The 14,498-nt window shown below is 48.7% G+C and overlaps 1 protein-coding gene across 1 annotated transcript in view; it reads left to right on the plus strand.

Annotated features, from left to right (window-relative positions):
- Positions 1–13,695: 13,695 nt before the first annotated feature.
- The window catches only part of LOC124024614 (neutrophil cytosol factor 4-like), a gene marked incomplete at its 3' end in the record, with an annotated part of 18,924 nt that continues 18,121 nt past the window's right edge, over positions 13,696–14,498 (plus strand). Inside the window, exon 1 of the mRNA XM_046338510.1 lies at positions 13,696–14,075. Within this exon, the coding sequence (XP_046194466.1) occupies positions 14,041–14,075 (35 nt within the window). The remainder of the gene's footprint in view (positions 14,076–14,498) is intronic.

Genomic DNA, 14,498 nt, shown 5'->3' on the forward strand with positions numbered 1-14,498 from the left:
ATCTACCTCACTATCTACCTCTCTACCTTTCTACCTCACTATCTACCTCTCTACCTCTCTCCCTCACTATCTACCTCTCTACCTTGCTGTCCTCACTATCTACCTCTCTACCTTTCTCCCGCACTATCTACCTCAATACCTTTCTCCTGCACTATCTACCTCAATATCTACCTCTCTACCTCAATATCTACCTCTCTCCCTCACTATCTACCTCTCTACCTTGCTACATCACTATCTACCTGTCTACCTTTCTACCTCACTATCTACCTCTCTACCTTTCTACCTCACTATGTACCTCTCTACCTCTCTATCTACCTCTCTCCCTCACTATCTACCTCTCTACCTCTCTCCCTCACTATCTACCTCACTCCCTCACTATCTACCTCCACCTCTCTCCCTCTCTATCTACCTCTCTTCCTCACTATCTACCTCACTCCCTCACTATCTACCTCTCTACCTCACTATGTACCGCTCTACCTCAATATCTACCTCACTATCTCCCTCTCTACCTTGCTACCTCACTATCTACCTCTCTACCTCTCTCCCTCACTATCTACCTCTCTACCTCACTATCTACCCCTCTACCTCTCTCCCTCACTATCTACCTCTCTCCCTCACTATCTACCTCCACCTCTCTCTATCTCCCTCTCTCCCTCACTATCTACCTCTCTACCTCTCTGCCTCACTCTACCTCTCTACCTCTCTCCCTCACTATCTACCTCTCTCCCTCACTATCTACCTCACTCCCTCACTATCTACCTCCACCTCTCTATCTAACTCTCTTCCTCACTATCTACCTCACTCCCTCACTATCTACCTCTCTACCTCACTATGTACCGCTCTACCTCAATATCTACCTCTCTACCTCACTATCTACCTCACTATGTACCTCTCTATCTACCTCTCTACCTCACTATGTACCGCTCTAACTCACTATCTACCTCTCTACCTCACTATGTACTGCTCTACCTCACTATCTACCTCTCTACCTCACTATCTACCTCTCTACCTCAATATCTACCTCTCTCCCTCACTATCTACCTCTTTACCTCACTATCTACCTCTCTCCCTCACTATCTACCTCTCTCCCTCACTATCTACCTCTCTACCTCTCTCCCTCACTATCTACCTATCTACCTCTCTCCCTCACTATCTACCTATCTACCTCTCTCCCTCACTCTACCTCTTTACCTCACTATCTACCTCTCTCCCTCACTATCTACCTCTCTCCCTCACTATCTACCTCTCTACCTCTCTCCCTCACTCTACCTCTACCTCTCTCCCTCACTCTCTACCTCTACCTCTCTCCCTCACTCTCTAACTCTCTCCCTCACTCTCTACCTCTCTACCTCACACTCTCTCTTTCTCTCCCCTCTCTCTCTCTCTCTCTCTCTCTCTCTCTCTCTCTCTCTCTCTCTCTCTCTCTCTCTCTCTCTCTCTCTCTCTTCTTTCGCTCAAGGGTTCCACATTCTTCGGTTCTGCTGGCGGCTAGCTGAATTTGGCTAGGTGACCCGAATGAGTGCGTGATCGCATACTCCTTCAAAATAGTCTGATTTAAAATAGTCTGATAGTCTTTAAAATAGTCTGATAGTCTGATAACTCAAGAAATCTAGTAATCAAATAAAATACAGCTGACCTTGGTAGCCTGTTTCTGCAGTCTGCTTGGTAGCCTGTTTCTACAGTCTGCTTGGTAGCCTGTTTCTGCAGTCTTCTTAGTAGCCTGTTTCTACAGTCTGGTTCTTAGACAGTTTCTGCAGTCTGCTTGATAACCTGTTTCTGCAGTCTGCTTGATAACCTGTTTCTACAGTCTGCTTGGTAGCCTGTTTCTGCAATCTTCTTGGTAGCCTGTTTCTACAGTCTGCTTGGTAGCCTGTTTCTGCAGTCTGCTTGGTAGCCTGTTTCTGCAATCTTCTTGGTAGCCTGTTTCTGCAATCTTCTTGGTAGCCTGTTTCTGCAGTCTGCTTGGTAGCCTGTTTCTACACCCTCTCTGCCTAGCTGGAAGGAACTGATATAAAATGTATATAAATCTGTATCTCTCTCTATGGTTTATTTACATAATATATACACTACCGTTCAAAAGTTTGGGGTCATTTAGACATGTCCTTGTTTTTTTCTTCATCTCCCTCTCTACCTGTCTCCTTCATCTCCCCCTGTCAATCTGTATCTCTCTCTACCTCTCTCCTTCATCTCCCCCTGTCAATCTGTATCTCTCTCTACCTGTCTCCTTCATCTCCCCCTGTCAATCTGTATCTCTCTCTACCTCTCTCCTTCATCTCCCCTGTCAATCTGTATCTCTCTCTACCTCTCTCCTTTATCTCCCCCTGTCAATCTGTATCTCTCTCTACCTCTCTCCTTTATCTCCCCCTGTCAATCTGTATCTCTCTCTACCTCTCTCCTTCATCTCCCCCTGTCATTCTGTATCTCTCTCTACCTCTCTCCTTTATCTCCCCCTGTCAATCTGTATCTCTCTCTACCTCTCTCCTTTATCTCCCCCTTCATCTCCCTCTGTCAATCTGTATCTCTCTCTACCTCTCTCCTTTATATCTCCCTTCATCTCCGTCTGTCAATCTGTATCTCTCTCTACCTCTCTCCTTCATCTCCCCCTGTCAATCTATATATCTCTCTACCTCTCTCCTTTATCTCCCCATGTCAATCTGTATCTCTCTCTACCTCTCTCCTTTATCTGTCCATCTCCCTCTGTTAATCTGTATCTCTCTCTACCTCTCTCCTTCATCTCCCCCTGTCAATCTATATCTCTCTCTACCTCTCTCCTTTATCTCCCCATGTCAATCTGTATCTCTCTCTACCTCTCTCCTTTATCTCCCCATGTCAATCTGTATCTCTCTCTACCTCTCTCCTTTATCTCCCCATGTCAATCTGTATCTCTCTCTACCTCTCTCCTTTATCTCCCCATGTCAATCTGTATCTCTCTCTACCTCTCTCCTTCATCTCCCCCTGTCAATCTGTATCTCTCTCTACCTCTCTCCTTTATCTCTCCCTTCATCTCCCTCTGTAAATCTGTATCTCTCTCCCCATCTCCCCCTATCAATCTGTATCTCTCTATCCTTTATCTCTCCCTCAATCTCTTTAAAAGGCTCCCCCTCTCTCTCACTTCCCCTCATCCCTTGCTTCGTCCTTCTCATCTTCCTCAGACTATATTTATCAGTCTTTCTTGCCAGCTGCTAGCAACCAAGGCCAGCAGAGCTAGATCCATCTCTCTGTGGCTGCTCACTGTCAAAGGTGTGTATGTGTGTGTAATATCCCAGACATACTCGCTATGACACAAAGAGAGAGTAAAAATCCTGGGCCACAGCTGTCTGTCTGTCTCTCTCCCCACCTCTCTCCCTCTTCATATTGGTTGACCTCCCTGTTCCTCCTGTTTTGTTCTCTCTGTTTCCCTCCCTCCCTGACTCCCCAATTCCTTCTCTCTGTTTCCCTCCCTCCCTGTCTCCGCCATTCCTTCTCTCGGTTTCCCTCCCTCCCTGTCTCCCCCATTCTTTCTCTCTGTTTCCCTCCCTCCCTAGTCTCCCCCATTCCTTCTCTCTCTCTGTTTCCCTCCCTCCCTGTCTCCCCCATTCCTTCTCTCTGTTTCCTCCCTCCCTGACTCCCCCATTCCTTCTCTCTGTTTCCCTCCCTCCCTGTCTCCCCATTCCTTCTCTCTGTTTCCCTCCCTCCCTGACTCCCCCATTCCTTCTCTCTGTTTCCCTCCCTCCCTGTCTCCCCCATTCCTTCTCTCTGTTTCCCTCCCTCCCTGTTTCTCCCCCCCTGTCTCCCCCATTCCTTCTCTCTGTTTCCCTCCCTCCCTGTCTCCCCCATTCCTTCTCTCTGTTTCCCTCCCTCCCTGTCTCCCCCATTCCTTCTCTCTGTTTCCCTCCCTCCCTGTCTCCCCCATTCCTTCTCTCTGTTTCCCTCCCTCCCTGTCTCCCCCCTGTCTCCCCCATTCCTTCTCTCTGTTTCCTCCCTCCCTGACTCCCCCATTCCTTCTCTCTGTTTCCCTCCCTCCCTGACTCCCCCATTCCTTCTCTCGGTATCCCTCCCTCCCTGACTCCCCCATTCCTTCTCTCTGTTTCCCTCCCTCCCTGTCTCCCCCATTCCTTCTCTCTGTTTCCTCCCTCCCTGACTCCACCATTCCTTCTCTCTGTTTCCTCCCTCCCTGACTCCCCCATTCCTTCTCTCTGTTTCCCTCCCTCCCTGACTCCCCATTCCTTCTCTCTGTTTCCCTCCCTCCCTGTCTCCCCCATTCCTTCTCTCTGTTTCCTCCCTCCCTGACTCCCCCATTCCTTCTCTCTGTTTCCCTCCCTCCCTGTCTCCCCCATTCATTCTCTCTGTTTCCCTCCCTCCCTGACTCCCCCATTCCTTCTCTCTGTTCATCATGCTGTTTCCCCATCTATTGCATTACCCTGCATCAGCACTTTCCTGAAGTATGGACATGCTACAGAGAGGGGGAAAGGGAGAGAGAGAGGGAGGCAGAGAGCGGGAAATGGAGAGAGAGAGGGAGGCAGAGAGAGAGAGGCGGAGAGGGGGAAATGGAGAGAGAGAGGGAGGCAGAGAGGGGGAAATGGAGAGAGAGAGGCGGAGAGGGGGAAATGGAGAGAGAGAGGGAGGCAGAGAGGGGGAAATGGAGAGAGAGAGGCGGAGAGGGGGAAATGGAGAGAGAGGCGGAGAGGGGGAAAATGGAGAGAGAGAGGGAGGCAGAGAGGGGGAAATGGAGAGAGAGGGAGGCAGAGAGGGAGGCAGAGAGGGGGAAATGGAGAGAGAGAGGGAGGCAGAGAGGGGGAAATGGAGAGAGAGAGGGAGGCAGAGAGGGGGAAATGGAGAGAGAGAGGGAGGCAGAGAGGGAGGCAGAGAGGGAGACAGAGAGGGAGGCAGAGAGGGGGAAATGGAGAGAGAGAGGGAGGCAAAGAGGGAGACAGAGAGGGGAGACAGAGAGAGAGGCAGAAATGGAGGCAGAGAGGGAGGCAGAGAGGGAGGCAGAGAGGGAGGCAGAGAGGGAGGCAGAGAGGGGGAAATGGAAACAGCAACGTAAGTCTGTCTGTGTTAAATAAGGAGACGACGGACCAACGGAAGGATAGAGGGTTAATCAAGGGCAAGGCAGAGACAGAAAGACAGATGAAAAGACTCTTCTAGAGAGAGAGAAGTGAAAGCAGCTCAGTTTTAAATAGTCCATGTGCTTTTCAGCAGCAGGTGGAGCGTTTACACCCCATGACAGGTGAGATATGAGTTACAACTCAGTGTGTATATTGTGAGCGTGTCTGAGGCCCTGTGGTTTCATGTCTTAGTGGACATGTCTGGATTACAATACCAAGCCAAAGCAAATAACATGCCATACACAGTCTATCTAACGGGAACACTCGACCGACACGCATGGCCCTCGATGTTGAAACTCCGTTACCTTGGTAACATGGAGACCTCGAGAGGGGATGAAGGGAAGAAGAAAGGAGAGAGAGAGAGATCTTGAAGTACAGTATGAGATGGATGTAGCCTACATGGACTGACTGACACACACAGGCTTTTCTGGTGTTGCATACTATGTTTAGTATGGGCCCTAAAATCCATACTTCATCATCACATAACACCATCTACAAAGGAGTTAGAAAAGGTCTAGTTAGAACTGTACACTCAGAGAAAAAGGGTTCCAAGAGAGTTCTTTGGCAGCACCTTTTTTGGAACCAAAAAGGGTTATCCTTTCCACAAAGAGTTCTACCTGGAGCCAAAAGAGTTCTACCTGGAGCCAAAAGAGTTCTACCTGGAGCCAAAATGGTTCTACCTGGAACCAAAATGGTTCTACCTGGAGCCAAAATGGTTCTACCTGGAACCAAAATGGTTCTACCTGGAACCAAAATGGTTCTACCTGGAACCAAAACGGGTTGATTAATAGGGTTCTCCTATTAAGGTTCTACATATCACCTTTATTTCTAAGAGTTTAACACATGCTGGGACATAATCTATCTTCACCTCTTAGGTTTTACATTATAACATGCTGGGACATAATCTATCTTCACCTCTTAGGTTTGACCTTTTATGTTCTTCTGTAGTAGAATATATTTAGGGATGATTCCATGGGGCCTCCCTTCTCTGCTTCTCTGGGTGTGAAGTAACAGTGAATCCCAGCAAAATGTTCTCACTTCTCTGCTTCTCTGGGTGTGAAGTAATAGTGAATCCCGGCAAAATGTTCTCACTTCTCTGCTTCTCTGGGTGTGAAGTAACAGTGAATCCCGGCAAAATGTTCTCACTTCTCTGCTTCTCTGGGTGTGAAGTAATAGTGAATCCCGGCAAAATGTTCTCACTTCTCTGCTTCTCTGGGTGTGAAGTAATAGTGAATCCCGGCAAAATGTTCTCACTTCTCTGCTTCTCTGGGTGTGAAGTAACAGTGAATCCCGGAAAATGTTCTCACTTCTCTGCTTCTCTGGGTGTGAAAATGTTCTCACTTCTCTGCTTCTCTGGGTGTGAAGTAATAGTGAATCCCGGCAAAATGTTCTCTCACTTCTCTTCTTCTCTCTGGGTGTGAAGTAATAGTGAATCCCGGCAAAATGTTCTCACTTCTCTGCTTCTCTGGGTGTGAAGTAACAGTGAATCCCGGCAAAATGTTCTCACTTCTCTGCTTCTCTGGTGTGAAGTAATAGTGAATCCCGGCAAAATGTTCTCACTTCTCTGCTTCTCTGGGTGTGAAGTAATAGTGAATCCCGGCAAAATGTTCTCACTTCTCTGCTTCTCTGGGTGTGAAGTAATAGTGAATCCCGGCAAAATGTTCTCACTTCTCTTCTTCTCTGGGTGTGAAGTAATAGTGAATCCCGGCAAAATGTTCTCACTTCTCTGCTTCTCTGGGTGTGAAGTAACAGTGAATCCCGGCAAAATGTTCTCACTTCTCTGCTTCTCTGGTGTGAAGTAATAGTGAATCCCGGCAAAATGTTCTCACTTCTCTGCTTCTCTGGGTGTGAAGTAATAGTGAATCCCGGCAAAATGTTCTCACTTCTCTGCTTCTCTGGGTGTGAAGTAATAGTGAATCCCGGCAAAATGTTCTCACTTCTCTTCTTCTCTGGGTGTGAAGTAATAGTGAATCCCGGCAAAATGTTCTCACTTCTCTGCTTCTCTGGGTGTGAAGTAACAGTGAATCCCGGCAAAATGTTCTCACTTCTCTGCTTCTCTGGTGTGAAGTAATAGTGAATCCCGCAAAATTCTCTGGGTGTGAAGTAATAGTGAATCCCGCAAAATGTTCTCACTTCTCTGCTTCTCTGGGTGTGAAGTAATAGTGAATCCCGGCAAAATGTTCTCACTTCTCTTCTTCTCTGGGTGTGAAGTAATAGTGAATCCCGGCAAAATGTTCTCACTTCTCTGCTTCTCTGGGTGTGAAGTAACAGTGAATCCCGGCAAAATGTTCTCACTTCTCTGCTTCTCTGGTGTGAAGTAATAGTGAATCCCGGCAAAATGTTCTCACTTCTCTGCTTCTCTGGGTGTGAAGTAATAGTGAATCCCGGCAAAATGTTCTCACTTCTCTGCTTCTCTGGTGTGAAGTAATAGTGAATCCCGGCAAAATGTTCTCACTTCTCTGCTTCTCTGGTGTGAAGTAATAGTGAATCCCGGCAAAATGTTCTCATGTTCTCACTTGAATCCCGGCAAAATGTTCTCACTTCTCTGCTTCTCTGGTGTGAAGTAATAGTGAATCCCGGCAAAATGTTCTCACTTCTCTGCTTCTCTGGTGTGAAGTAATAGTGAATCCCGGCAAAATGTTCTCACTTCTCTGCTTCTCTGGTGTGAAGTAATAGTGAATCCCGTGTTCTTCACTTTCTCTGCTTCTCTGGTGTGAAGTAATAGTGAATCCCGGCAAAATGTTCTCACTTCTCTGCTTCTCTGGTGTGAAGTAATAGTGAATCCCGGCAAAATGTTCTCACTTCTCTGCTTCTCTGGTGTGAAGTAATAGTGAATCCCGGCAAAATGTTCTCACTTCTCTGCTTCTCTGGTGTGAAGTAATAGTGAATCCCGGCAAAATGTTCTCACTTCTCTGCTTCTCTGGTGTGAAGTAATAGTGAATCCCGGCAAAATGTTCTCACTTCTCTGCTTCTCTGGTGTGAAGTAATAGTGAATCCCGGCAAAATGTTCTCACTTCTCTGCTTCTCTGGTGTGAAGTAATAGTGAATCCCGGCAAAATGTTCTCACTTCTCTGCTTCTCTGGTGTGAAGTAATAGTGAATCCCGGCAAAATGTTCTCACTTCTCTGCTTCTCTGGTGTGAAGTAATAGTGAATCCCGGCAAAATGTTCTCACTTCTCTGAATTTTTGTTGGTTTACATTCATGTACAAGGACACACCCAACAGCATACACATAATATGTATATGTGCAAAAGGGCATAAAACGCACACACACACACACACACACTCACTCACTCACTCACTCACTCACTCACTCACTCACTCACTCACTCACTCACGCACGCACGCACGCTCGCACGCACGCACGCTCGCTTGCTCGCTCGCTCACACACCAACTGATGTGACCTTGGTGTTAAAAACACACTTGGATGTCTGAAGCTTGGAACAGCCAAGTTATGGGTCTAGTGTGTGTTTCTATTATGGGCTTCACCACTTGTGTCCAAATACATATCTACATTTCATCACGGGGGATTTGACGCACACACACACACACACTCGGTTTCAAATTGTCTGTGTAGTCAGTTGGCCACACAGTGTGAGAATATAGAGGGAATCGATATGTCCTCTGTCATCTCTTTAAATGCCCAGATATTGGCAAGGATATATGCATGTACACATACACACACACTCACACATACATGCACAAGCATACACACACTGAGTGTACAAAACATTAAGGACCAGGGATGCTGGTCCATGTTGACTCCAATGTTTCCCACAGCTGTGTCAAGTTGTCTGGATGTCCTTTGGGTGGTGGACCATTCCTGATACACACGGGGAACTGTTGAGCGTGAAAAATCCAGCAGCGTTGCAGTTCTTGACACAAACCACTGCGTCTGGCACCTACTACCATACTCTTTTCAAAGGCACTTCAATATTTGGTCTTGCCCATAATCACTCTGAATGGCACACATACACAACCCTTGTCTCAATTGACTCAAGGCTTAAAAATGATTATTTAACATGTCTCTTCTCCTTCATCTACACTGATTGAAGTGGATTTAACAAGTGACAGGGATCCTAACTTCCCCTGGTGTCCTTAATGTTTTGTACATTCAGTGTACACTGCTGACTGTTCCCTCTACAAGATGCCTGAATAACTGATGTAGATATGAAGTTAGGAGATGGACATACGGACTATGTACTTTCTCTCTCTCTTTCTCCCCCCCCAACTCTCCCCATCTCTCTTTCTCTTCCCCCCTCTCTTCCCACCTCTCTTCCCACCCTCTCTCTTTCCCCCTCACTCTTCCTCCCTCCTCTCACCCCCTCTCTCTTTCTCCCCATCTCTCTTTCCCCCTCTCTCCCCCCTCTCTCTTTCTCCACCCCTCCCTCTTCCTCCCTCCTCTCTCTTTCCCCCTCTCTCTCCCCATCTCTCTTCCTCCCTCCTCTCTCTTTCCCCCTCTCTTTCTCTGCTCTCTCTTTCCCCCTCTCTCATTCTCCCATCTCTTCCTTCCTCCTCTCTCTTCCCCCTCTCTCTCTCCCCCTCCCTCTTCCTCCCTCCTCTCTCTTTCCCCCTCTCTCTTTCCCCCTCTCTTTCTCTGCTCTCTCTTTCCCCTCTCTCATTCTCCCATCTCTCTTCCTCCCTCCTCTCTCTTCCCCCTCTCTCTCTCCCCTCCCTCTTCCTCCCTCCTCTCTCTTTCCCCCTCTCTCTCTCCCCCCATCTCTCTTCCTCCCTCCTCTCTCTTTCCCCCTCACTCTTCCTCCCTCCTCTCACCCCCTCTCTCTTTCCCCCTCTCTCCCCCTCTCTCTTTCTCCCCATCTCTCTCTCCCCCCTCTCTCTTCCTCCCTCCTCTCTCTCCCCTCCCTCTTCCTCCCTCCTCTCTCTTTTCCCCCTCTCTCTCCCCATCTCTCTTCCTCCCTCCTCTCTCTTTCCCCCTCTCTTTCTCTGCTCTCTCTTTCCCCCTCTCTCATTCTCCCATCTCTCTTCCTCCCTCCTCTCTCTTCCCCCCTCTCTCTCCCCTCTCCCTCCCTCTCTCTCTCTTTCCCCCTCTCTCTTTCCCCCTCTCTCTCCCCATCTCTCTTCCTCCCTCATCTCTCTTTCCCCCTCCCTCTTCCTCCCTCCTCTCTCTTTCCCCCTCTCTCTCCCCATTTCTCTTCCTCCCTCCTCTCTCTTTCCCCCTCTCTTTTTCTCCCCATCTCTCTCCCCATATCTCTCCCCCTCTCTCTCTCTCCCTCTCTCATTCTCCCCATCTCTCTTCCTCCCTCCTCTCTCTTCCCCCTCTCTCTCTCCTCCCTTCCTCCTCCTCTCTCTTTCCCCCTCTCTCTCCCCATCTCTCTTCCTCCCTCCTCTCTCTTTCCCCCTCTCTCTCTCTCCCCTCTCTCTTTCCCCCTCTCTCTTCCTCCCTCCTCTCTCTTCCCCCCTCACATCTCTCTTCCTCCCTCCTCTCTCTTTCTCCGCTCTCTCTTTCCCCCTCTCTCATTCTCCCCATCTCTCTTCCTCCCCCTCTCTCTCCCCCCCCCTCTCTCTCCCCCTCCCTCTTCCTCCCTCCTCTCTCTTTCCCCCCTCTCTCTCCCCATCTCATTTCCTCCCTCCTCTCTTTCTCCCCCATCTCTCTTCCTCCCTCTCTCCCCCTCTCTCTCTCTCTCCTCTCTCATTCTCCCCATCTCTCTTCCTCCCTCCTCTCTCTTCCCCCTCTCTCTCTCCCTCTTCCTCCTCCTCTCTCTTTCCCCCTCTCTCTCCCCATCTCTCTTCCTCCCTCCTCTCTCTTTCCCCCCACTCTCTCTCTCCCCCTCTCTCTTTCCCCCTCTCTCTTCCTCCCTCCTCTCCTCCCCTCCTCTCTCTTCCCCCCTCACATCTCTCTTCCTCCCTCCTCTCTCCTTCCCCCTCTCTTTCCCCCTCTCTCATTCTCCCCATCTCTCTTCCTCCCCCTCTCTCTCTCCCCTCCCTCTTCCTCCCTCCTCTCTCTTTCCCCCTCTCTCTCCCCCATCTCATTTCCTCCCCATCCTCTTTCTTCCTCCCTCCTCTCTCTTCCCCTCTCTCTTCCCCCTCTCTCTCTCTTCCCCTTCTCTCATTCTCCCCATCTCTCTTCCCCTACTCTCTCTTTCTCTCCCTCTCTCTTTCTCCCTCTCTCTTTCTCCCTCCTCTCTCTTTCTCCCCCTCTCTCTTTCCCCCTCTCTCTTCCTCCCACCACTCTCTTTCCCCCCTCTCTCTTCCTCCCTCCTCTCTCTTTCCCCCTCTTTCTCCCCCCTCTTTCCTTCCTCCTCTCTCTCTTCTACCCTTTACTGTTCTCTTCTACCCTTTACTGCTCTCTTCCCCCCTTTACTGCTCTCTTCTACCGTGTACTGCTCTCTTCTACCCTTTACTGCTCTCTACTACCCTGTACTGCTCTCTTCTACCCTTTACTGCTCTCTTCCACCCTGTACTGCTCTCTTCTACCCTGTACTGCTCTCTTCTACCCTTTACTGCTCTCTTCTACCCTTTACTGCTCTCTTCTACCCTACCACTCTCTTCTACCCTTTACTGCTCTCTTCTACCCTGTACCATTCTCTTCTACCCTTTACTGCTCTCTTCCACCCTGTACTGCTCTCTTCTACCCTGTACTGCTCTCTTCTACCCTTTACTGCTCTCTTCTACCCTTTACCGCTCTCTTCTACCCTTTACCGCTCTCTTCTACCCTGTACTGCTCTCTTCTACCCTGTACTGCTCTCTTCTACCCTGTACTGCTCTCTTCTACCCTGTACCGCTCTCTTCTACCCTGTACCGCTCTCTTCTACCCTGTACCGCTGTCTTCTACCCTGTACCGCTCTCTTCTACCCTGTACCGCTCTCTTCTACCCTGTACCGCTCTCTTCTACCCTGTACTGCTCTCTTCTACCCTGTAATGCTCTCTTCTACCCTGTACTGCTCTCTTCTACCCTGTACTGCTCTCTTCTACCCTGTACTGCTCTCTTCTACCCTGTACCGCTCTCTTCTACCCTGTACCGCTCTCTTCTACCCTGTACTGCTCTCTTCTACCCTGTACTGCTCTCTTCTACCCTTTACTGCTCTCTTCTACCCTGTACTGCTCTCTTCTACCCTGTACTGCTCTCTTCTACCCTGTACCGCTCTCTTCTACCCTGTACCGCTCTCTTCTACCCTGTACCGCTCTCTTCTACCCTGTACCGCTCTCTTCTACCCTTTACCGCTCTCTTCTACCCTGCACCGCTCTCTTCTACCCTGTACCGCTCTCTTCTACCCTGTACCGCTCTCTTCTACCCTGCACTGCTCTCTTCTACCCTGCACTGCTCTCTTCTACCCTGTACCGCTCTCTTCTACCCTTTACCGCTCTCTTCTACCCTGTACTGTTCTCTTCTACCCTTTACTGCTCTTTTCTACCCTGTACTGCTCTCTTCTACCCTTTACTGCTCTCTTCTACCCTGTACTGCTCTCTTCTACCCTTTACTGCTCTCTTCTACCCTGTACTGCTCTCTTCTACCCTTTACTGTTCTCTTCTACCCTGTACTGCTCTCTTCTACCCTTTACTGCTCTCTTCTACCCTGTACTGCTCTCTTCTACCCTGTACTGCTCTCTTCTACCCTTTACTGTTCTCTTCTACCCTGTACTGCTCTCTTCTACCCTGTACTGCTCTCTTCTACCCTGTACTGCTCTCTTCTACCCTGTACTGCTCTCTTCTACCCTGTACTGCTCTCTTCTACCCTGTACTGCTCTCTTCTACCCTGTACTGCTCTCTTCTACCCTTTACTGCTCTCTTCTTACTGCTCTCTTCTACCCTGTACTGCTTCTCTTCTACCCTTTACTGCTCTCTTCTACCCTGTACTGCTCTCTTCTACCCTTTACTGTTCTCTTCTACCCTGTACTGCTCTCTTCTACCCTGTACTGCTCTCTTCTACCCTTTACTGTTCTCTTCTACCCTGTACTGCTCTCTTCTACCCTGTACCTCTCTTCTACCCTGTACTGCTCTCTTCTACCCTTTACTGCTCTCTTCTACCCTGTACTGCTCTCTTCTACCCTTTACTGCTCTCTTCTACCCTTTACTGCTCTCTTCTACCCTGTACTGCTCTCTTCTACCCTGTACTGCTCTCTTCTACCCTGTACTGCTCTTTTCTACCCTGTACTGTTCTCTTCTACCCTTTACTGCTCTCTTCTACCCTGTACTGCTCTTTTCTACCCTGTACTGCTCTTTTCTACCCTGTACTGTTCTCTTCTACCCTGTACTGCTCTCTTCTACCCTGTACTGATCTCTTCTCTGACATCTAGTGAAAAGGAATCGACTACATGTTACAACTGGGGGCCAAAGGCCTCAGATTAGATGGTGTCTTCAACGGATCCTTCCCTTATTATGAGGGCAGATTGAAGAACAGGTGCTGAGGCCAAGCATTCTATCTGCAGACAACAGAAGACATACAACATACATGGTCCATTTATCAATTAGTGGCTATTTTACTCTGCCAGTTGCATGATTGTACAATGCCTGATGTTGCCAGTTGCATTGTAATTGACATACTTTTCAAGCTTGAACGAACCCACACAGTAGTCGAGAGAGCAATAGTGAGAGAGGGAGATATATGTGTGTGCGTTTTAACCTATTTTAACCTAGCAAGTTTACATCTGCATCTGCATTTTATTTGATTCTCTGTTAAGAGGCTCGAGAACAACAAGACACCGTTTCCCTCCCCATCCACCTCAGCAAACTTCAGAAACGGGCGCTGCGTGTAGCCTAATCATTTTGGGGAACTTGATTTTGGCTTCCTGATTGCACACGTTCCGCTCTGTCGCCTGTTTGCGCCTTCTGATCGCGTTCGTTCCGCTCCATGAAACCACTTTGCGAGTCTGTAGCGGATTTTCAGTTCAGGTTTCTGTTCATCGAAGGAGGGTTGAAGTGAGAGGCGACTGTACTGTGTTCTGATAAATCCATCCGAAAGTTTCATTCTTCAATCGGCCCGGTCTCCATCAACATGTCGACGCTGCCCAAGCAACTACGAGACGAGAGGTGAGTTACGAGGCTAGTGGTGACAGCGGTTGTTGAAGGCAGCATAGGACTGTTAGGAAATGTGAACTTCTGATTCCAGAACTGTTGTTAATGTGCGTTTATGTAACCCTTATTTTACCAGTTAAATCGACTGAGAAGTGAGAAGAGGAGGGGGGATGAATGAGCCAACTGGGAACAGGGGAAGATTAGGTGGCCATGATGTGAGGGCCAGATTGGGCATTTAGCCAGTAACTAGGCAATGGAATAGTAACAGCGAAGATATTTCCCCTTTTATCTGTGGTAGGAACCTATTCTTCTATAATGTATGCAGCGCGTTTCCAATCTTTCTAGAACAGTCATCTGTCACGATTGTGAATTTGAAACTAAACTAAATTCCATAATAGTCACCAGAGTGACTCCTTTTGCAACATTCACCCTACATAA

Source organism: Oncorhynchus gorbuscha, unplaced genomic scaffold (assembly GCF_021184085.1).
Source record: "Oncorhynchus gorbuscha isolate QuinsamMale2020 ecotype Even-year unplaced genomic scaffold, OgorEven_v1.0 Un_scaffold_1954, whole genome shotgun sequence".
In the NCBI taxonomy this organism is placed as follows: Eukaryota; Metazoa; Chordata; class Actinopteri; order Salmoniformes; family Salmonidae; genus Oncorhynchus; species Oncorhynchus gorbuscha.